The sequence below is a fragment of the Thunnus maccoyii genome, chromosome 20, assembly GCF_910596095.1.
Source record: "Thunnus maccoyii chromosome 20, fThuMac1.1, whole genome shotgun sequence".
Taxonomy (NCBI): Eukaryota; Metazoa; Chordata; class Actinopteri; order Scombriformes; family Scombridae; genus Thunnus; species Thunnus maccoyii.
The window spans coordinates 11,935,097-11,959,678 of NC_056552.1; the positions used below are offsets into that span (position 1 = coordinate 11,935,097).

The 24,582-nt window shown below is 42.5% G+C and overlaps 1 protein-coding gene across 4 annotated transcripts in view; it reads left to right on the top strand.

The window, feature by feature from the left end:
• Positions 1-24,582, top strand: part of LOC121887114 (zinc finger MIZ domain-containing protein 1-like) — a 114,024-nt gene that overhangs the window by 60,044 nt on the left and 29,398 nt on the right. For all 4 annotated transcript variants that reach the window (XM_042397685.1, XM_042397686.1, XM_042397687.1 and 1 more), the window contains exons 3-4: positions 15,058-15,181; positions 21,454-21,567. In XM_042397685.1, the coding sequence (XP_042253619.1) occupies positions 15,113-15,181; positions 21,454-21,567 (183 nt within the window). In that variant the 5' untranslated portion in view covers positions 15,058-15,112. The remainder of the gene's footprint in view (positions 1-15,057; positions 15,182-21,453; positions 21,568-24,582) is intronic.

A 24,582-nucleotide genomic window follows, 5' to 3' on the forward strand; every position in this document is an offset into this window, starting at 1 on the left:
CCATATCTTCTTGCACTAAAAAAAGCTCATCTAAATGGAAAACACATTGTCTTCATTATTTGCAAGTGTTGAATGAAGGCAGTTGCCATGGTTACAGCCATCGGAGGCTGAAGCCTGGTTTGAGGCCAGAGGGGCTACAGGAACAAAGTGGCTCCTAATGGTGAGATTGTACAAATGGCTCTCTGAGAGGGTTATATATCGCTGGCATTTCCATGTTGGCCAACACTGTCGGAGCGCAACAAATGATCAGTTTCACATCATATCCTTGTGTCAGCGCTGGCTCTGGTTAATGAAACAAGATAAATCTCACCAAGTTATTTGCTATTCCACAGCGCAGTCTACTAAATATCTCAGAAATATATTTCTAAATACCTACTCTGTGTTGTTTTCCAATGCATCGGCTTTTAAAGAGCTGTGCGGAAACTTCCAGTGTACACCAATCAAAATGCAGATTGTCTACACAGCGTGGTGTCCACCCAGGAGAATTACAGCTGAATACTAAACAGCAGTAAGCTCTCCGTTTTGACGGGTGTTTATGCTTTTGAGACAGAAAGAGACAGGCAAAATGAGAGAGAGAGAAAATGCAGCGCTTAATTCATTTTCTTGTCTGAATGTAGGTTAAATTACCTTTAAATCCCACACAGAATTGCACATTGCAGGTAAATGAGTCACTTGGCAGCTGATAAGCAGCAGCAAAGACACGCTGGGAATCGGAGACAAGGTGCCTTTTTGCGGAGAGAAAGGCACACCGCTAATAATAGAGGAAGCAGTCGTGTGGGACCCTCTCTGCTCTCCGATTCATGTCAGATAATAATTGGTTTACCTGATACGACGCCCTATGTTTGGACGGTGATGGGGCAGCGGTAAAACAAATTACCAGGGGGTTGACCTTTGGGAGTGCGGCGTTGACCCCAGCCAGGGAGGCTGCCTGACAGGAACACCAACACCACCTCAGTGCCATACAGCCAATCTGGATGTTGTGTGTTGGAATAGGATCTGATATAAACACTTATTATTGACAAGAGTTTAGGTTTGGATTCAGTTGTGGGGAGAGCTCGACAAAACAAAAAAAATGTGAAACTAAATACTATCTCCTGTATATCAATGGTAGTCTTAGAAATGATATGAAAATTAATGTAATATTAATGCATTTCTCGAGTCTTACTCTTATTACTTACTGATAGAGACCGGCAATTAATGATAGATAATGTTCAATAAAAACAGTACTGTCCTTTCCTGCCTTATCTTAAATTGATGTTCAATTCTGGCATGTTTTCAGGAGAATAATATAATGAAAGGAGGTTGTGTAGGTTTTCCAGCCCTGAGTAGTGTCTACAGGTCTTCCTCTGATGCTACATTTGGCCCCAAAAAGGTCAAAAAAATGAGGGCAGCCTGAATGTAGCCTGACAGGAGCAACGCAGGGCAAAAAAGTTCATCAAAAGAGCACTTGCTGCTGCTTGTAAAGCTTACTTTGTTAGTGAATAGTAACAGATGATGACTGAATAATCATTTTTTAATCAACTTAGCACATCTGTCATCTGGATTATTACAGCTGAACAGTTAGAGGACAACGAGAGATTTTAGTGAGTAAATCAAACTGAAGCTGTATAACATGGAAAAAAAACAGTGTTTTAAAAACTACCAGTGGCAATTAACCTGTGTTTACTACAAGGTGTCATTCATTCAGAGCAACTTTAAGTAGATGCAACAGCAGTTTTCTGATTGCCAACACTACAAACACAAGCGAGTTTTGGTGTTTGCTGGTGCTCTAAAGCTCCAATTTGTTCACAACTCACCATTATAAACGCATCAAGGTTCTGCAGACTGGTGGCGGCTCGCTGCACCTTATTTGTGCAAGATTTATTTTACCCTCGCAAACAGGTTGTTCACACGTCTGAAAAGAGATGTTTGTGCTGTAGCTGGCCTTAAAGCCTGTTTCATGTCTTTGTTTATCTGAGGAGAGAAGAGTTCTCAACTCTCAAGACTTGTTTGTCCTTCATGGGCTCACACAATCTGATCGAGCCAGACTCTTTTCTTTCAGCTTTCGCTATGAAGCACTCATTGATGTGATGAAAGAGATGTAGGGCTTTCGAATGCCCGGCATGACGTCTACAATATCCATTTTTCTGTAGATCAAGACTAGATATTCTCCCGATGTGAATTTAAATCCCAGGGAATTGTCTGCGGCCTGCAAGGCACGTAGTACTGTCTCAAACAGGCGTCGCTCAATATTATAACACAATTTGTATGTTAAAAAGGTGGCCCCTGTTGTTTGGATGTGTTTCTAAGTGTGTGTGTGTGTCTGTGTGTCATATATCGACCAGTGGAGGATGTGTCGCTGACAGGGCAGCCTCTCTGGCCATTGTGTCGGGGAGGGGAGGCTGCTTGCTTTCAATCCATTATTGACTAATCTCATTAGCCGAGGATCCTAACGCTGAATGAGCCGCAGAAACTGACTTCTCTCCCTCCCTCTCATTGAGATACACCAATCACGTGCGAACACACACACAAACACAGTCACATGCAAACTTACTTGCATGCACACATATTGAAGTCCTCTGCCAGAGAGAAGAGGGAGTCACTTGTAATTATAGACAGCAGTTTTGAAAGAAGTTTTTTTTTTTTTTTATTGCCCCTAATTAATCATTTTAATTAAGTGACTGCCTATCTGTGCTTTCTACTGGATTAGCTAATTATATGTTCAGCACTTTCTACTTGTGTCCTGACGTATGTGCATGTGCCCCCTTCGCCTTTGTCATATGGCTGCTTGTACTGTATCACTGTGACAGACTGTTTGGCATGCTCATGGATCACCTGTGCGTTTTGTAAAAACAACCGCTTTGCATATCGGCTCGCTCCTGACAGTGTAAACTTTGCAGTCATGGAAAAGGAGATGCAAAGTGTCAATCTGATTTGCACAGAGACTTAATAATAGTTTGCGATCACGCAGCAGCTCTGCCTTGGCATTTGTTGTTTTTATTTGGTTGGTGTGTTTGTTAGTTGCTGGCCAGGTGACTGGGGGCCGCGCACCTCTGCAGTATCACCGAGCAGAGAGAGAGCAGACCACTGCAGAGAGAGATTCATGACCCAGCCAGCCTGTAATTGCTGATGGTTCAGCAGTTTCGGGGGGCTGAAACAGGAGGATACAGAATTCCTCAGCTTTTTCCGCTTCTTGCAGCATTCATTTCCTCCTCCTTTCTGATCCAGTGCGTCTCCAGTTCTCTCCCTCAGTGTCTCGCTGCCTCTCACACCTTCCCTCTCAGTTTGTCTGTGTGTGTGTATACGCCTCTGTTTGTCTTAAGCTGTGTGTGTGTGTGCGTGTGTGTGTATGTGTGTGTCCTGTATACTTCTAGAAATGCTACTGCAGGCAGCATTGTTTATGTCCTCCTGTCAAGCTACCTCAACTTCCCTGATGGATGATGTGAAGCTCTGTTGTTTGCCAACAACTAGAAAAGTGTTGTAGTTAAATTACACCCATGAAGACACAAGATAGGATTTTACTCACCATGAATCCGCAGATAGAAAAGTTTTCTCTTCAAAAATATTCTGAACTGATGCCGAAATAAGTAGTTGATTAATCGATTAGAACATTTGTAGTCATTACCATTATAAATTTAATATCTTGAAATGTTAGACTTTTGGCCAAAAACATTCAATTTCAAAATAGACTGAATAAACAACCAATGAATGGAAATGACATGGACAAAGAAACCTCTCTAGCTTTATTTATGGAGTGTCAGACTGACATAGCACAGGCACTTTTTGAGGAAAAAAAGGGGTGAACTTCCCACAAATTGCAACAGAAAATCTGACAAATGTTTATAACTCATAAAAGTCTCCTCTATAATATATAAAAGTCCTAAGAGATCCAAGTGGATAAATTATATATATTAGTAAACTTGTATACAAGGCAACATAAATTGGCACTAATCCATATAAATGTTTGCACCGATGACCATAAACTTAAACATGTTAACTTTTAAGTAAAAGTTAATCATTGCTGGTTATCATCAGTGTAAATTATCTGGCTCATCTTCAACATTTTCATCATCTTCATTGTCATCACATGCAGCCTGAGGTGAATTTGCACACCCCAATCCTTTGCAGTTGTTGCATGTGACACAACACTCGATGTCATGCTTCTTGCATGTGCACCTGCTGCTGCTAAAATCACAAACAGAAGATGAATATTATTTTTTACAGTACAGTAACTAACAAGTAACCGCTAATCAACCTCACTAATGGCAAATATTGTAACTTTCAACTTGATCATTTTTGCAATGAATCCTGTTCACATGAATTTTGCAGATCACTCAGTTTGTTAACCCTTAGATGCATGAGTGACTGGATACTACACTCTACCATAAGTGGGTCAAAAATAGCCCATATTAGTGTCAATGTGTTTTATAGAATAAAAACATGCCATTTCATAATTTTGGTTAAGAATAATGAGTTGTATTATATTTTGGTCCACACAAGAATGATTTCATGTTTGACATAAGTTTATTTTTCACAGATATTGAACATTATTAGGATACTAGGCTATCTAACAGGTTTGATGCCATTACAAGCAAGCTAGAAATATCATAATAAGAGCCTGTCTGTCCATTTTATACACATCAAACTACTCAATGTCAACAACACAATCACAATATATGGAGTAATGTTAGCTAGCTTATTTAGCTAACTAGCATTAGCTAACTATGAAGCAGGCTAATTTGATGGTACATGATAATAACATATACTCTTTCACACAATAATCATGAATGTGCAAATGTGTTGTTGAAATATATAAGCATAAAATGTAAATTAAAAATGTAAATGGTCTGATATCAAAAACACGTTTTTTGAAGAATAGCCTACCGGGAATATGAAACGATAAAAACTTTTCATTACAAAGATATTGCAAGAAAAGGAACCTACTGCGTCATTTTGACCCACTTATGCATCTAAGGGTTAAGAATTTCCTTTTGCACATGCACTGTACATCCAACTCCATGTCTTATGTAAAACACAGTTTCTGGTTGATTGTGGACACTACTGAACCCTGTGTGTGTGGACATCAGACAAGAAGACATGCATTTAAATCAGTTTTTAAACATGGGCAGCAATGGGAAATTGTGTAATCACTGATTTCACTATTTTTAAATACTTCCCACCACTTTTGACATGTTATAAATGACATATTTATGAGCCGAGAACAGTTGAAAGAGTTTCTGTTGCAATTTGTGCGGGGTCATGTCGTATAATGCCTGTACTAACAGTGCAGGGATAAGCTTAAAGCACCCTTTGATGACAGACAAACAACCCCTCACATTATTGAGTTAGCTGAAAAGAAGTAGTTTTTTTAGCATTAATGAAAGAGATTATGTGTGTATGTGATGTTACTGTGTGTAGGTGTGAAAGGATGTGGCTGTTATCGCTTCATTTGACAGCATAAGTCTTGAATTGCGTAACGCGTGCAAAAAGCCTCCTCTGTCCTAGCATACAATATTCATTTGATGCTATTTTTAGCTCACTGTAAGATTATGTAAAATGAGACATACTGTTCTACAAACATGTGATATGCATTTCTGGGACTGCTTATATACTCTTTGGCTCACTTTTATTTAATTCTATCATGCTGTAGTGAGTTCACAAAGAGCACTATACAGTAAGGTGGATGAAATGATATACATTAAACAAAAATAATCCTGGATTCCTTCAGTAAGAGGTAAGAAAGACGTCCACTAAAAGTATTAAATAAATGTCTTCAGTGTTTGATTGAGGACTCTGCTAAATCTACTCCCTTGGAGAATCTCCTTCTTCTCCCCAGACACATTGGCATTCTTCACAGCCACATGTGAGATGAGAGGCTTCCCGATTCATTTACACAAAGGCAATCAAAACATGGCAGCCCACAATCTCTGGCAAATTAGAGCAGTGCAAGCGGCGTGATGTGGACCCGAGCAGAGGTCGAGGAGGGTGGAGGGTGGAGGTCTGTCTGTTGCATGGGATTCATCACATGCCTGAGTGTGTGTGTGTGCGTGTGTGTGTGTGTCTGTGCGTGTGTGTGTGTCCCACAGCTCCATAAGGAAGATTTGTGACACAGATTTACGGCAGCCTCTACATCAGCCCCCCTCCCGCATGGCAGACCCCCACTCCGTTTACAGACACACTCGGACACAGACACACTCTGCTTGGTCACGGGGGGTGGGAGGGTTGGGGGTGTAGGAGGGCGGTGGGGGAGGGGTGGGGGGGAAAGGCTGGACCGCCGCAGTCAAAAGCCTCCTCTCTGCGGATCAAGCGTCCGCCTGTCTGGTAATGTGTTGTCATTGACCAATTAGGAAATCCAGATCAAACAGGCGCAGGGAATGGCCCCTCGCTGCCCCTCTCTAAGCACTCTGCTCTTTTTAATTGAGCACATTTGTGGAATGAGAGGCTTCTCCCTGGAGGGACTGATGGCTGCAGATACTAGCAAGCTGTTAACACAGGATCAGTCCGCTCAGTAAGGTTATCAAACAATCTGCTGATATAAAAAAATATATCTTCATGAGCGATGCCAGGTAGATGATCCTAATGCAGGTCTGTGGAGTGTAGGAGAGGATGATTTTCAGAGGGGGCAGGTCTTTGAATGTTTAGACACAAAAACACAATAAAGTTTTGGAAAAGAGCAGAAATACTTGTTCTGATGGAATTAAGGGAATATAAATATCCATTAACAACAGAGCTGAAGCAAAATGTCCAAAAAATCTGAAAAATATTTTGTGTATCGATTTAACTTCAATTGTGACTATGTAACTTTTGCTGAACATTGGCCACTGTGGCCACAATTAATGTGATAATGCTAACACATAGTCTAGCAGAAGTAGTTAAAGTGATGTCATCAAGACAGCTAACTGACTCCGTAATGTTCATCATACAGCTGAATGGAGCTAAAGTTCACTAACATGAGCATAAACAAGGCTAACAAAAACATTAGCCGCCGTTACATACCAGACCAAATAAGGTTGTAACAACAAACTCCTGAGTTTGCTGAGTTTAGCAATTATGTGCTTTATTGTTTTAGCTGTGCTTCAATACATTTAATGAAACCAGGAAAGTGCTTAGATTAAAAATTTAAAGTTGTATCCTGACTATATGATATTTTTTGTCATATTATATACAATTATAAAATATAAAATCTATCTATCAACAATATAAATCAGGAAGATAATGTAAAATCTATTAAACAGCAGTCAATATGCCATTATGAAAACAAATAAGCAGTAAACAAATATATTTTTTATTCCTTAAAAATAGATAAATAAAATTAATAAATAACATTGCACTGTGGTTAGGAGTCAAACAAATAATGGCTTTAAAAGTCATTTATCAGGCAAAAATGCCAAACATTCACTGGTTTCTTATTTTATATCATTATAAACTGAATATCTGTTGGTTTTGGACTGTTAGTTGGACAAAAACACTATGTTAGGACTTCATCTTTTAGTTGTGGGAACTTGACATTTTATAGATCAATCAAATAATCATAATCAGAAGATTAATGATGGAAAAAACAGAAACTGATATTTTAAAATGGAGAGGTTTGTTAGGTTGTTATGAGTGCTGGTAGTTCGTCGGTATGTCTTCACAGGCTTCTTCGGTGAAACAGAGAAAGCTCATGTTGCTGCTGTCCATCAGTGTGTCTGCAGGTTGAGCTCATGCACTATTTAAAATCTCTCCCTCTCACTCTCTGCCGCTCTCTCCTCCCATTCACTCAAAGTCACAAAAGGCCAAAGGTCACTCTCACAATGGAGACAAGGAGGTCGTCCATCCCCCCTTCCCACACCAATATCCCCATCAAACACACACACACACAAGACAGCAAACACACACAACTGCCCCTAACTTATCACCACAGCCTGCTCACCGTACACACTCGCAAGGCAGCAAACACACAAACATGCGCGCCCTCGTGTTCTGCTCTCAGCCTTCTTTGAATTCCTTCCCATGTATCTTGCAGCTCGCCTGTCACTCCTCCCCCCAGCGCTATCAGTCTCTCTCTCCCAGACCTCATAATGGCTCCTCCTGGGTAGCGGCTGCGTCTGCGGCTCCCGCTATTTCAAAGTTTTAGCTGGCTGGATTAAGCGTGGTATGTGGAAAATGAACAGCCACTCACAGGAGGGACACATGAGCTGAATGCATAATAAACCAGGAGACTGGCAGGAAAGAAAGAAAAAAAAGAAAATGGGAGGGAGAAAAAAAAAAAAGAAAAACACTCACAAGTTGTCTGGAGCAGTGTTGGCACCTACACAGCAACAATATCACTCACCGAAATGGAAATAAAATGCCTCTTTGACTTTTCCTCTGTGCTCACAATCAAAGGCAATTTTTAAGACAAAGTGTTTCAAGGGGCTGAGGGTAGTAGTGACGGCTTTCTTTGTGAGATATTGAGTGCGAATTCTCCTCATATCGCAACAATAGCTGCAGGTTTACACTCCGGCTCGCTGGTTTCATCATCATCACATGCCTCTGAAATTCTTCGAGAATTGCAGAGGAGAGGGGAGCTTGGCAGCGAGCGGTGGAGCCGATAGAGCATCACTGGCAGACACAGCGAGTGTAAGGCTAGCTGGCTAGCTGTTAGCTCCATGCTTCTCAGCATTTGATGGGGCTCTTAAGAGGTGACGTGCAGTCATGTGGCTCATCTGTGCTGCCTCTACCGCCCCAGGGGATTTGACCCCCCCCCCCCCCCCCCCCTACTATTAGTGCAAGGGTGGAAGGAAATTAAAAGAGTAGCTGTTTGCAGGAGGCGGTAGTAGAGGGCAAAAAGGAGAGGAGAGATGGAGGGAGAAACCGCTACGATGCTCCTCATGTTGGCATGTGACTAGGACCATCTCCTCTCCCATACTCCTTTGCTTGTTCTGAGTCAGGCGAGGTGGAGGGTGTGTGAAACTGGCCCCCATCTGCCTTTGTCCTTTTTCTTTTCTTTTTTTTTTTTTTTTGTATCGCAGCCGGCAATCGGCCTCTGAGACTCTGTGAAACGTTACACTTGGTTAGAGAGGAGATATTGCTTAGGCCCCTCTCTGATCCCCGACCCACTGTTTTCTTCTTCTTCATCATCTTCTTCTTCTTCTTCTTCTTCTTCTTCTTCTTCTACTGGGGGCCGTGGCAATCGTGGGGGCTACCAGTGACCACCTCTGCCCTCCCTCCCTCCCGCTCACACCAACATGCTCCCTTTGCTTTTCTAATCACGCTGCAGATGTGCCTGATGGCTGAACAATCTCTGTGTACTGAACATTGGGCTCCCGCTGGAATCCAGGAGGCTTGTTTATGTGAGCTGTCATGAAAAAAAAAAGGGAAAAAAATGTGAGAGGGCAAGGAGGGAGGGAGCGAATGTGGGTCTGCGTGAGACAGAGAGGGAGTGGAGGGAGAATGGGAGATGGAGAAAGACAGAGGGGAAGAGGGAAAGATCAGTGAACAGCGACCAACACAGCAGGGCTCCTTGGATTGAGTGTGTGTGTGCGTGTGTGTGTGTATATATGTGTGTGTGAGTGAGTGAGTGGCACAACTGCGAGCCCGCCCTCGCTCACGGTTGCCGCTGGAGCTGCAGACCAAACCACATTAAATAAAAGAAATCCATTCCCAAGCCTGTTAAGGAGACATGTGGGGAGGTGCGAGTGTGTGTGTGTGTGTGTGTGTGTGTGTCTGCACTCGAGTGGCTGTGTGTCCATATGTGTGTGCAGCAGAGAAATGGGGGAAGGGAGGAGGAGGAGGTGATGGAGCAGGGCTGAGGGGAGGGGAGGTAGAGCAGGGAGGTGGGACAGGCAGGAGGCAGCTCATATTATTCTCCGTGCCAGCTCTGGATGGAGCCTGCCGGGGATTATGGCACATTCTGTAAAGCAACAATGGAAGCGGCGCCGAGTCGTACACATTTCCATCCTCTCTGCTTTTTCCTCCGTCGAACAAACACAGCTTTGTCCTCGCTGCCTGCCTGGCCACTTACCAGGCAGAGAACCAGGCGGACACCTGGAGTCCTAGAACTGCCCTCTCCAAACTAAACACCCCTCCCTCAGTGCAAGAAAACGGTGCCTCTACAATGTTGAGATAATTAAAGGGGAGCTTTCACGCCGGCCTCGGCCGACAGTCGGAAGAAAACAAGACATATCTCGGAATCAAAGCTCATTAAAATCATGAGGGTGAGGAGATGCTTCCTCCCCTCCTCCTCCTCCTCCTCCTCCTCCTCCCCTCCTCCTCCTCCCTCATCTTTATCGCCCTTAAGCAAGTGCTGCAAACAGCCGAGCCCTAGTCAATGATGGCGCAGATTAGTCCTTTATTGCCTAATTCACCTACAATAGACGACACGAGGGGACTCGATCACCTTGAGCTGAGCATCTCGACGTGTCCCCACGAGGTGCGAGAGTGATGCTGATTTCTCTGCTCAGGCCACCTTGTTCCGTTTTAATAGTGTCAGCAGTACTTTGAGCTTTCGATTAGTGAGGTGTGTGTGTGTGTTTCTGTGTGTGTGTGTGTGCGTGTGTGTTGAGGGGGGTGTTTCACACAGCTCTGCGGAGGTGTAACACCCTGCCTGTAATGTTGTTGTAAAGCACATTAGGAGTGACTGAGGGTGTTGTTATGGTATCATGATGCTGGTCCAGCACTCAAGGGAAGGTGAGAAGGTGTGTGTGTGCGTGTGTGTGTGTGTGTATGTGTGTGTGTGTGTGGGGTCGGGATGGTGGCCAGCACAGCCTTTCTGTGTCTTCTGCAGCCAACCGCAAACTCCCTGCCTGCCTACATCAATGAATACTCCGGCCCTCTTGAGGCAGCAAATGCGTCTTTATTCCTTTAAAGGATAATTCCAATTTATTTCAACTTGGGATTTATTTTTGTAATTTTGGTCATTATTTCTATCAGCTACGATAACATTGTACTCACCACAGTAAAATGCTGAGATGTGGGAACACAGCGACATCACTAAAAAGAAGAACACAAGCAGTCACGTGAACAGACGAGAAACCCCCAAGTTTAGTTTACTTCCCAAAACCTCCATCACAGCTGACAGACTGACTTCCTGGTTCAGCTTTGACCTACTGTACTTAGCCATAGTTTTTCCTGTGAAATGAGGGATTATTACCCGCTTTTTGCGTGCATTCACTCCAAATAAAAGTCATTTTTACTGCAGCAATGTCACCCTGTTCCCAGATCTCAGCAGGTACATGATGAGTTCAGCGTTATCATAACAGATAAAAATGACTGCCAAAACTTCTAACCCAAAAATAATACCCAAGTTGTATTAAACTGGAAATATCCTGTAAAGACACAGTGCCCGACCCCAAAGTAGCCTGATTGTTTTGGTTCACAAGCCATTTATATGAATAAATTAAATCTGTTTACCACTTCCCTGCGCCTTGACAGCTCAGCTGAGAGACCGTGTAAAGCGGCGAGGGTTCGTGATCCATTTGTTCTGCTGTGATGGTGGGATAAAGCTAATCATTGTCTACTCTTCTCCCCCTCTGACTGTTTTTATCCTGCAGAGCAGAGGCGCACAAACCTGTCTATGTTACATTAACAGGCTAGAAGCTCTCTTTGAAGGTGCAGGGTTGGGTTATGGGTGTCTGGAATAATGTTTAGATTCCAGACTGTGCAGTTGTGACAGTTTGAAAAGAAATCCTTCTTACTTACCAGAGATAATGTTCTGCTTTAGCGTCTTCATTTAACATTGTTTAGCATCACCATCTTGTAGTCCCCGCCGTGGCACAGTTTTGTCATCAAATTAAATCTGCAGCCCTTTTCAAGGTACACTTATGTAACATGATCACGTAATGAGACATACATGGACTCTGCCTGACGGGAGACAATCCTGTCCTCTGCGGGGTGCTGTGTGGAAACAAAGCCTTTAAAGTGGTGGCACAGGGGGGAAGAAAAACATTGTTTTACCCTAGAGGTGGGCTGATAGCACTGTGAAAAGCCCATTTGAAGAGGTAGGCCTCATCTGTCACTGGGCAATGGAGGAGGCAGCCATGCAGAAGCCCCCTGATTATAAAGAGATAATTTCATCCAATCCTCCGGTGGTGCTCCATCGCCTTGCCGCCATACTCCACTGCCTTTCATATTTGTTCCCAGCCTGCATCTCCTCACCCGTTTCGTTTTATTACAGCTCCCACTCAATACATATATTTTAGCTCCCCCTTGAATAGGGACAGAAAGCGGGTCTCCCTCATCCCCTCCCACTCTCCATCCCGTCTCCACCTCCCCCCCACCCCCCACCCTTCCATGTGTCTTTTGTTGTGCAGGAATCCACAGCTCTCAACTTGTTGTGTAACGCCTGCCGTGCAATTTGCACTAATTTCCCCTCAAACACTCAAAGACGTGTAGCAGGATTTCTGGGGTAACTAGCTGAATCAAGGCAAATAAGTTCACATAAGGTGATGGCGCAGAGAAATTAATAAATGATAACATATAGGGGAAGGCTCATAATTGCATCTGTTGTTATATCTCTGCACCATCCCGGATTTAATCTCTAATTTGGCTCTTGTTAGTCATTAAAGATATAACAAAGGACTAGTGTTTAATTAAAACAAGCACACACACAATATCTGAAAATTAAATTACTCCCCAATACTGTCAACTCAAAATTTTTTAAATTTATCTTGGGAAGAAAATCAGTGTAAATATGTGGGCACAGGCTTTACAGTGTGAGGAGGTCAGAAGTACTGTTATGATGTGTGTTTAAGAGGGGGGGGAAAGCAGGCATGGTGAGTAGCACCCGAGCCTCCGTCTTTCCAATCATTTTAACTCACTGTTGGAGGTAGGAGAGATGACACAGAGAGAGAAAGAGGTAGAGAGTGAAGGAAAGGGCAGGAGAGAAGAGAGACTGAGGGAGCAGGTCGACTCGCTCATCAATAACCACAAGGTCAGACAGGCAGTGCCGGGCTGAGTGGGCCCTGTTAGGAAGCAGCAGCTGAGGATTTGTTGAGCTTGTAAAGGCTTAAAGCAACACCGCTCCGCCTTCTTTGTGCCGATAGCCAGGCCTTTGAAGGGCCAGGGAGACACCTGCTGGTGGCTGAGGGGCACAATGGTCCATGGTGGCCCTCGCCAAGAATCAGCTCAGCTCAGCTGACACAGGCTGGGGACTGAGGGGACTGTTATAGCAGTAAACATGAGAGGGATGTATATAAAGCCGACGCATGAACATATATCATCGCTCACGGTGATGCTTTTTTTCTTGTGTGACATTTATGATGTCTTGATTGGAAATGCTGAAAAACAGAACAGTGTTTGATTCAATTGCTCGATGTGAGGGTTGGTGATGATACAGATTTAAATTGTTTATTTAATGCATTGTTTTTATTATTTTTCTTTTCTTTATTTACCTTTATACCTAGATAGTCTCTTCAGATCAGAGTATCTCAAATTTAAGAGAGGTTCAAAGTATATAGTGGACCAGATTTCTAAATAACACACTTTCACATCACTTTATAAAAACAAATACTTAAAGAACTTTATAATTGCAGCTGCCCCTAAAACCTGCCAAGTCTCAAAGGTGTTCGACTCGTGAGTCTAGACCTTCTTTAAGTCTCAAAAGTCTGTCTACAAAAATGTCAACAAACAAATACTTTCCATCTGCAAAGAGAAGCAGAATGGAAAAAAAAACTCTTCCAATGTCTCTTTTTTTTATGAGCTTTCTAATTTATGGAGAGGAATGCTCTTGTGTGCCCTTCTCTCCTCTCAAGTACAGGCATGAGCAGCTCCAATAGGTAGCATAAAAGCTCTTTAGCTGTCTAGTGGAGTAGATTACTGGCCCTGCCGTTAAATCCAGCTAGAGACCCCTAAGTGAGCATTATCAGTATGGTGCAGCATGCTGCCTCCTCTCTCTCTCTCTCTCTCTTTCTCTCTCTCTTTCTTTCTCTCCCTCATCTCACCGGTACTTTGTGCAGTGAAATTTCTCACTGTGTGATGGTAATGGAGAAAAATGACGTGCGGGGGGGGGGTGGGGGGGGGGGGGGGGGGGTGGTCTGACTGATGGGGGCGAGTGTTTGAGTGAGAGATGACACGCTGCAGGAAGAGATGCCCCTGCAGTAGCAAGAAGGAAAGATTGAGACGGGATGAGATAAAGGGGGAGTTAGGGGGAGAAGAAGATGGGTGCAGATGGAGGGGTACCCCCTTTTCTGCACCCACCACCACCACCCACTTATTAATTCACTTACCCCTCCACTTGAAGCTGCCGGTCACTGAGTTATAGCCAGCACCCACAGCATGATATTTATATGACATTGAATGCAGCATTAAATCAGACACCCACAGGCAGAATTGATAACCTTTAATGTAGCTTGTAATACTTTTTAACTTGTGATAATGTTATGTAGCATGTCAGATCTCAGTCCTATTGTTTGCCTTCCATGAAAAATTATTCCCTCGGAACAAAAAAAAAAAAAAGAAAAAGAAAAAAAAGGTTTTCCATAAGCTGCTGCTCCAAAATCAATAGTGCGCTGTAAGGGGTTTTGTTAGAGGAACTCTTATGTAGCCGGAGAGTGGAGGGGGGAGGAGGGGGAGAAAATGAAATGTAGAGCATGTCTGGGCCCAGGGTACAGATAATTGTTAACCAAAGATTACATAATGGCTAAGTAATGTAAACAGAGAACCACATGCCAAGTTAATGTTCTCACAGGCCAGGATGGAACGATTTCTTGCAGTTTTCTGAGGTAATGCTGACAGACTGGTGGGCTCTACATAATGTGTGTGTGTCTGTGTGTGTGTGTGTGTGTCCCTCCACCTCTGTTCGTTTTCACCCCGAGGTGCTTTAAACATGGTCAGACATCCTCTCTAAGTCGTCCAGTGTGTCCTCTGCGAAGGTGTATGGCAGCGTTTGGGGCAACCGCCAGGGCTTGTTAAGGGTGTCACAGAGAGGAATGTCATTCTTTGGGCTCTCTGAGGTGCTTGTCACCTGCCAAATCAATATCTCCCCTGCTCGGCTCACAGCACTGCGCGCACATATACACACACATACACACACTAAACTACAATATCCTGGTGGTGATGGGATTGGCAGCTTCCCTGGGAAGAGGCGAGCTTTTACACTTGTCTTTGTTTCTGTTGCAGAACGCTCCAGTTTAATGGCTGGCAGGTAGAGAGACGCCAAAGAGGGACAATCAACATGAACTCGATTCCGTCGATGGACAGACACATACAGCAGACCAATGACCGTCTGCAGTGTATCAAACAGGTGAGATGCAGCGCTTTGGTTACACCAGCTGTCAATCAGTTGTCTCATTTACTATGTCACTTTTTATTATGTTAGATTAGGTGAAAGAGGTTGACACATACAGTACATCACATGCTGCGTGTGTTCATAAATGTCAGTGTAGGCAAATATATAATACATACTGCATGTGATATGGTACATGCAGAGGTGGAAAGTTAATTTACACAAGTGACAAGTATTAGAGTTAAGTAAAATCTTGAGCTATTGGTACTTAAGAGTTGGGAATCTTTCTTACATTTAAACCTTTAAATGGAAAAATAATGTTTTACTTTATTATATGAATCTCATGGTTGTAGTTATTTTTGTACAATCAGATTTAAACATGAGATAAACTGATGTTGCTATTTTCACATAAAATGTCGAAAAAGTTACCATCAAGGTAAAACAGCAGCTTGATGGTGGTTCATTTTTACATAATTAATTATGTAAATTAATAATTATTATCACAAAGCAGAAGAGCAGGAAAAACCACAAAACTGGACAGACAAGGTTTTCCGGGACAGTTACGATGTGACACAGACTCCAGTAAACTTTGTAATAATTCAGTGTAGGATTGCGACTTTTACTTCAGTTCAGTCGGTTTGTGGATGGATCATTATGTAAATGTACAATATGCACAGTGTTGGGCTCTGACTTTGTCACTCCCCACAAGAAAGCATCAAGCTCAGGACAGCAGGGAGTGGGGAGTGACGACAGGGGAACATAGACACAGAGCTTACAGGTGGATGCTGGGGTGGAGGTGGACTCATGAAGTTCTATATGGACAGAAGCGGCGGTGGTGACAACAGTAGTGGCAAGTGATCACATAGCTTTCCAGTGAGCGGTGTGCCAATGGCTGAAGGACATCGTAGTGATCATAAGGGTGCGGTGTATATAGTAGTAGAAGTTGATGGGCAAATGTTTAAAGACCCCCTTCAGACATTTTTTTAAATATATAATATAATATATTCATCTTTTCCTTTTCCCTCATTAAAAAATCCAGAATCTATGAATATGCAAATATTTGTCATTTCAAAGGTTTTGCTTACTGGACACAAGATGTCTCCTACTTCACTGTAAAGTTCATTCTCAGTGTTTGTGCACTGGAGGCTTCAAGTTTCCATATCACACTTGTATAATTTGAATATTGGACCAGGATTGGCTTCCAAACTAATTGTGATGTCACAAATCATGATAGTATGCCCACCCTTTAAAGTCAGATTTTCAGAGGTGGCACTGAAAAACTTTCCACTTTCAGGAGATACATTTTGAAAATATCCTTCTAGTCTCAAACTCTGCACATACATCATTCTGCACAGTGAAGCTCAAACATCCAAGTGAAGTAACAATAAACAAAGCACATTTTTGAGTGGAGTGGGACTTTAAATTACATTTGGCTGTTTGCAGTTGACAGAAAAAAGTAGGAAACCAACACTCTTGGTTTCATTTTCCAAGTTTCTGCTTATACACGCACATACAGACATAAACCATCTTGGCCAGAATGTATCTGAGTCTTCCTGTTTGGCCACAGTAAGTGACTAATCTGTTCAGTCCTTTTATCAGGGCTTTGGTGTGACTCAGGTTAGTGAGTGGGGTCAAAGAGCAGAGGCTCCCCTCCCAACCCCATCATCACCCCTCTGTCTCCCTCCACCACTGCTGACTGCCAGCGAGTCCTTTTGTTCTCCCCTCACCACCATTTACTGCAAGACGAATCTCTGGCAGAATTAAACAGACATACTTGCGTAACCCCGGGCTACAGGGTTTCTCCCTTTGATCTCTTTTCTTAACTGACGGCCCGTTTTGTTTTCGGGTCTCTGTGCTGAGGTCCACCTCCTGAAAAGTACATCAGAAGGCCTTTGGGACAATGTGTGGGGTTTGCACTTAAACACAAGTGTGGACGTGGCAAATTGTTTTACCCTCGGCAGGGAGTTCCCAGCTATTACTGAGAAAGAGACAAGGTGAGGCACATAGAGAGACAGGGCAAATGTTTATGGAGCAAACAGAGGGAAGCCCCTATGTGTAGAGACAAGCTATGATGTTCTTGAGTAATAAGGTAGAGAGAAGTAAACAGACACTCTCTCTCTGTGTGTGTGTGTGTGTGTGTGTGTCTTTAGTCTGGTTACCTTCTTCACAGCTGCATATTAAATATGCAATATACACTCCTTCTTTACTAATATGGGGTGAAATTGAATTTTGTTAATGCGCCGTATGATCACATTGCTAATAGCGGGTGGATTATTCTATAAAGAAAGTTCACAGAACAGAACAACACAAAAGTGTTATGTCGGGAGGTTAAATGTATTAACCCCGCAAGGCAAAAATTTAAACAAACATGTCCCAATGTTAGCGGCCGGGGGAAGCAGCACATGGGTAAACATGCCAATTAGAGAGATCCATGGCATACAAGGAGGCCTCCAGTCCATCTAATAAATGGTTAAGCGCCGGGTCATTTCAAACCAACCAGTAAGAGCCAGCACCCTGCTAATAGAGGCAGCTTTGTGCCGCAGACAATCAGGGTTTGGAAGGCCCGCATAATAAATACCATTTATGTCCTGCCAATTAGACCAGCAGTGAGCCCATTCAGCCGGCCGTCTATTCTCCTCCCCGCACACAAAGATGATCATCAGGGGAGATCAGAACAATTAACTCACTATCTTCTCCCCTTGCTCCCCATTGTCCAATATCCAAGTCATTAAAATAATTAAGGAAATATTGTAAACCAATCCAGCTGTTTGCTTTAATTGAAAGTGTGCACATGCTGAAATTTGGCATCTTGAAGTCAGTGCGGACGTGGAGCAGGAATATAAATGAAGCCTCCTCCATTGTGTTGTTGTTTTCTGGGAGATGTGACATGTCTGTCTAAATACTCCCAGCCAGTACAGCGGACAGGGGAACAAATTGATTTTGTTGCTGAAATGATAAATTACTGTTGAGCGCGATGATAAAGTGGAGGAAATTGGAATCCGTCGGCCTGATTGAATCACAGGGTTGAAAGTTAAATCAGAAATCATTACGGTGGTAAGTTTTAAATTACCGCCTTGTTGTGAAATTGCATTCATCTGATTTTTAAACAATAACTTAACCAAACACTTCATAAACTATGAAAACATGGTAATTTTCCACCCTTAGATGCTAATTCTGACATTTAAAATGTAAAATCCGTCAGATGTATCTGCATTGTCTGACATGAGTGTAAAAAAGTAGTTCTAGAGGTTAATGATAACAATTTACCTTCCCATAATCTAATAGTTTGTTTGACTTCATCTCATAAACTGAATTATTCGATGTAGTGCTGAAACCTTTAGCAGATTAACTGTTTGAAAAGTAGTCGAAAACAATTTTCATGGTCAACTAATCTTTTAAGTCAGGAAAAAATGCAAAACTGGTTCAAGCTCAAACGCATGATATTCTTGCTTTTCTTTGTTTTATATCATTTTAAACAGAATGTTTTGGTGTTTTGGACTGTTGGTCGAGACTGGAATATCTAATATATCTAATATGGATACCTATGTTTACATTCATACTGGAAAAAGTAAACAGTGCTGACAGGTTGACAGGTCTGTTTTGTTTGTTTCCTCATACCAAGTGTTTAGGAAGCTAAACACCTCAGAGGAACGCATCTGTGACTTTTAAAAAGTCATACAGTGAAATAGATGTGTTCACTTGTTTAAACTCCAAACAGGCGAGGATGTTTAAAAAGTGATACATAAAAACAGTTATCTGACTTCACCCCCAACACATAGTTTTTCATTGGCAGTTTGTTTTCCTCTGGTGTCCTGGAATTGCACCGTTGAGAACACTTTGGGGAAGATTGGGCTGCTTGATACTGCTGGTATCTATTTTAGAGACAGTATTTTTCCCTTCACGGTGGGGAAGCCAGTGTGCTGACAGACTCTCCACTCAGTGATACGAACAGAGGTTTGGCGGAAACTATGAACTCTCCTCTCGCTGCAGGAGCACTTCCTCAGACTGTAAGTGTCAATATATCAAGATAAACTGGAAGACAAAACTCTCTGTACTGCTGTACCGGCTATGCAGCTGTTTTTTTCTGCCACTGTCTTCTTTCCAGGGTTAATTGTCTCCATTAATATGTTTTCAGTGCTCTGGAGCGTCGCTGAATGCGGAACAACAACAGCAGCAAGACCAAAAGCTGTGATTTTGAAAGGATAGGGAGTCTTTGCCAGATCGCGTGCGCTGTCACATTCAGTTTAGCTGCAGATGTGCAGATCAAGTTGTTTCCAGACGTGACTGCAGATTATGACTGTATCTGTAGAAAGCTGTATTCTCAGGACAGCGCAAGTCCCGTTTGTCTTTGTTTCCCCTCGAACTGGGCCGAGCTTTAACTGGGGTGTAAGTGTTGGAGGATCATTCTCCCCCAGGGGATGAGGATATGGGGAGTGAGGGGTCTCTTGGCCACTAGTTTAGGTTTGATTGGTGGGTTTTGGCCGGAGTAGGGGGAACATCTGTGGCGTGGCACTGCCAAGCTCTCCGTGTGACAGCCACACTGGTGGGACCAATTGTTCTGAGTGCAAAGAACAGTAATCACTTCAAGCCCAAGTGGTGGTGTGTTTTTTTTTTTTTCTCCTCCCCTCGACATATTCTTCCCCCCTCCCCACCTCCCTCCATCCTTGGTGCGCTGATTGCGTATGTTGTCTAGCTTCCAGACTCATCTAAATTTAGCATCTGTGGATGTGTGTGTTTCTCCAGGAGACTTTATCCACCAGTAGGATTTTCATGCTCAGCAACACCACCACGTCCTCTCCTACTCTCCCCCAACAAAGACATGTCGGATGAGTGGGAAACAGTCTCGGACAGCGAATAAAATGAACAAGACTGGTTTCATCCGGCCCTTGTCAAACGCCAGCTTTGTAAATTGATATGAAAGCTGCCTTATCAAATCCTGACCTCTGCTGCCCCCTAAAGAGCAAACAAGAAAAAAGCACTGCAAGGCAGTGACTGTACCGCTGTCACTTCCTCTTCTCCTTTTCCCTCTGACAGCGAAATCAAAGCACACAGACGTGTTAAAAAGGCAGCTATTCACTTTAAGCTGACAAACCTCTCTATTTACCTTTGAAGCCATGTAGTGGGAGTCCATTTGTTCCTGGTTTGTACAAGTGCACTACAGAGGCTTGTGTGCATAATCTCTCCAAAGGCAACAGATTACTGCAGAGTGGAGGTGCTGTGTCTGCTCTTCTGTGTATAAAGTGATTCATATTGAGGATTGAAAGCTTTTAGAGAAGAAATGACCAACAGCGTGCCCGAGCTGGCGACCCAGAGAGGTCCATTTTTCAGTTTTCTTTGCTGCTGTACAGCAAGACAGACAACAGGGTTAGTGAGTGGGCTGCTGGCTCCGCGAGGGGAATGAATGCCATAAAGGGGTGCCTGTAGGTCAAGGAGCCTGTTGTCAGATAAAGTCACAGCACAGCTCAGGGCCGACTGGTGAAATAAGGGCTTCCTCGGCTATTCATACAGCCATATAGGGAGATTTATTGCACTCAGTGGCGAGACGCTGCTACTAGAAACCTGGGGAGAGTGAAGTGGAAGCATGTGTCTGAGTCTAATGGGGACATACCCCTTCAGCTCTGTGCATTAATACTTTAAACCCACAACATAAGTAGAGTGTGATAAGCAAATTTTCAGGAAATGTGGTCGTAAAAAAATGCTGTTTTCTTTTTAGCCACCCTCAATGCTTTTAATTATTCATCATTTTGTTGGTGCAGCCCTCATTTTGGTGACAGCTTTGATATAAATTTTCTCACTCACTATTCAGTCCATCCTCTTTTTTCATCTTTTATATGGGTTCACAAGGGCAGAAAACTAAGCAGGTAATCCAACCACATTCTCCACATGTGTTTATTATAGATTAATGTCTTTCTATGTAGATATAGAAGTCAGATATTTAGAATTTTTTAAAATTTTTATCTGGGGTGTAGCATTGGCTTAGTCAGGCCAGGACCATTATGGAAACAAGTTATGACAATGTGTTGATTTTTTTTATTCTGTCTCATACTTTTTTTTACTATTACTATTTTAAAATAAGAACATTTTCTGTACATAACCCACACTCAATGATAGAATAAAACCAAACCAAACGTCCAGCCCCTTCTGCTATCACTATGCTAATCCATTATCCATAAATAAATAAATGGGTAACTTGTACGTTTATCTGATAATATAATTGCTAGTTATTTTTTGTGACCTTTGAATGGTGCTAGACTCTAATGTATTCCAAATCTTTCCTTCTTTCTCTCTAGCACTTACAAAATCCAGCAAATTTCCAAACAGCAGCAACCGAGCTGCTGGACTGGTGTGGCGACCCCCGAGCCTTCCAGCGCCCCTTCGAGCAAAGCCTGATGGGATGTCTAACGGTAAGTCGGCAGTCACAAACCCCCCCCACCTCCCCACCATCACCATCACTGGACAGTCTCGCACTCAAGGGTTCAAGGACAAGGAAAGGGCCGGTGAAACAACTGCTGCATTGGCTCTTTCCATAACTCCCTTAGGGATATGAGAGAGCTAATGTTTAGCTGCCTGATCTTCACTGAGGTCGCTGGAAAATAAAAAGCAGTTTACGCTGTAAAAATGACTGAGATTCAGTCACCTTTCAGTGACTTCAGTTACAGTTTGTGCTGTGGCTCATGAAATCAGCACACTGGAACACTAAAAGGACGAGCGCAATAATGTCCTCAAACCACAAAGCAATCAGTGCAGTTATAAGGAAATATGGTTTCAAAGCTATTAATTCCCCTACTTAAATGCCTAGGGGCTTTTGATTAATTGAATAATTAGCATCCCATGACAGGTGAAAAAAAGACTTGACTGTTTTGAGAGGTATACTGTAAACAAAGAAAAGATTTTGGTGAAATTGGCAAAAGCGCATTAAAATAATTTACAAGAAGGTTTGCATGTTCTGACTGGATCTAATCAGACACAGAAGGCAGAGCTGTTTGTCTACGATGTTCCAGCAAACTGTCAAAAGTGGTAAATACTCACTTGTATCTGGAAGAGTCCCTTACAACCCTTAAAGGAATACCCCACAAGAAATCTCTTTTGTATATCAAACACTAACCCAACACTGCAAGGTTGAAAGGTAGCTCTGAAATGTTTGTAGTTTGCTCCTGACAGCAGTCAGCTTAGATTCAAAAAAGTACCAAAATGTCTATAAAACTTCTCTACAAACTTCTCAAACCACTCCTAATTTACGTCTTCACCCAGCCAAGCCTCCTAAACCCAAAACATGGACACATACACAGCTTCTGTTTGTTGCTAGCATGTGTAGCATGTAAATGTATGTGTAGCATGTGTAGCAGCAAATGAAAGCTATATGTATTTAGCCATATTTTGGTATATTTTTGCCAAAAATATCTGCATCTGAAACATACTGAGGGCTTAATACACAGCTTCCTTATGTGCAGTGCTTACCTTTGTTCAATGATAAAACAGCAAACCGTGTTAGCGACAAACAGAAGCTATATAGCCATTGGTGAAAATCGTGTTTGGAACATAACAGCTATAGAGATAGAAGAAAAGTGAATTATGCTGCAGGAGTAGTGGTTATGAGAACTTTCTTTGGATGTTTTGGTACTTTTCAGAGCCACATTTCAGGCTTAAAAGTCGTGAGTGTTTGACACAAGATACATTTGTAGTATTCTGAACTATTCTGTTCTCAATGCAAGACAGGAGAGGTACTATATGAAGGAATTGTTCATCATCCTCTTAGAAATTTGGGGCCAAACAATAGAAGATAGACAGTCAGGTAGAGAAATGGATGGACTGCGGATCTCACTTGTCACCTTGAGCCCTACTGTGCTTTAACATGCTCATTTCCATACTGCCTCCAGCAGTAGATATGAGATACGCATAGCTCCTGTTGGGTGCAATTTGTAACCCCGCCAAGCAAGCGTGGTTACACCAGGCAAGAGATTTGTACTCGAGCACCACAGTGAAACCGCTGTGACACATCCCCCCATTCAAGTGATTGTTTGTGTTACTGCTTTAATGTGCAGCAGCAGGTGCCTTTTCCTCCATTTCGCCAATTCAATTTGTTTCCTGCCGTGAAAATCTCAAGGCTTTTCCTTTTAGTTTATGGGTTGTATAGACCTTAGCCTGAGCCACACTGAGAGGGAGCGATGTGATTGTGAAATTACCCGATCTCAGACTGTAATGGTAAACACTTCACCCTGTTGCCCGTTGCATGTTTGTATCGCACTGCTGCCGCAACGTTGGCATTTGGTGATGTCAGGCAGGTGGCTACATACACTGCAAAAAAATCACTTCAACAAACAAGCTAAATGTGAAATCAAGATAAATTTGCTGAGGTACCAAACAAAACTGTGTCAGTGGACACAATTTAAGATGAAGGTGCTTGAAACTTATTTGTCTTTTAATTGAGCTCAGTTTAGGAGTTAATTAGACATTGATTCAGCTATGATATCTTATTTTTTGAATGATTCAATTGTTTTGTTATCATAGATAGATTATTCTCAAGCACCACTTGTGTTTAATTATAATTGTTTCAAAGTAACTTTGTGCGATGTTCAGACTATTTTTCAGCCAGAACTGACAAGAAACAAGTCTTAAAACTAGATTGTGTGGATGTCACACTAATATCCCAAACATAAATTAAGAGAAATCAATATGGTTTTGCTTATCTCAGAAACAAACCCAATCTTAAAATTAGGCAAGACAAGTAAAACACTACAAATTTTGTGTGAGCCTGCGTGTGTTACAACCCTCCAGTGACGACTTTTGCCATCATAAAGAAGCAGATGTGTGTCTTATTTCATGTCATTAACTCAAACTAAACTAAGCTGAAAAGACAAATATTTTAAAACTTTAAACCGGAGAATGATGTATATCAAGTGTTGAATGTAAAGGCATATGTTTGGCTTATGGTTGACAATCCACCACAATTCCACCGGCTGTGCACAATTAAGGTCCTGAAATTAGAACTACTTGTTGAAACTTCTTACACTAGAATTACCAGTTAGGAAAATGTCCCTCACATGTTTAGATTCTAATTAGACAGCCTATACTCATATATCTTCTTCTTAATGGGGGATTCCTATAAATAAAGGCCAGATATACATACTTTGTTTTGGTGTCACGTCAAGACTATACTTACCGAAGATAATGATACGGTGCGGGGAGCAGTGTTCAGCTGTACTACCTCAGGGCTTGACTTGAACTTCGGAGAGTGACAGCAGGACTGCAGCTATGAAAAGCCAGGGAGAGGGAAGAATCCGTCTCAAGTGATGCACATTGGTTCACACAGGTCTTAGTATGTCCTGAAGGACTAAATGTCTTGAGCGGGTCTCTTTGAGCTGCTAATGGCAATGGTAAATCAAAGCAACGTGTGCCACATAAGGGCCATTTACATCGCG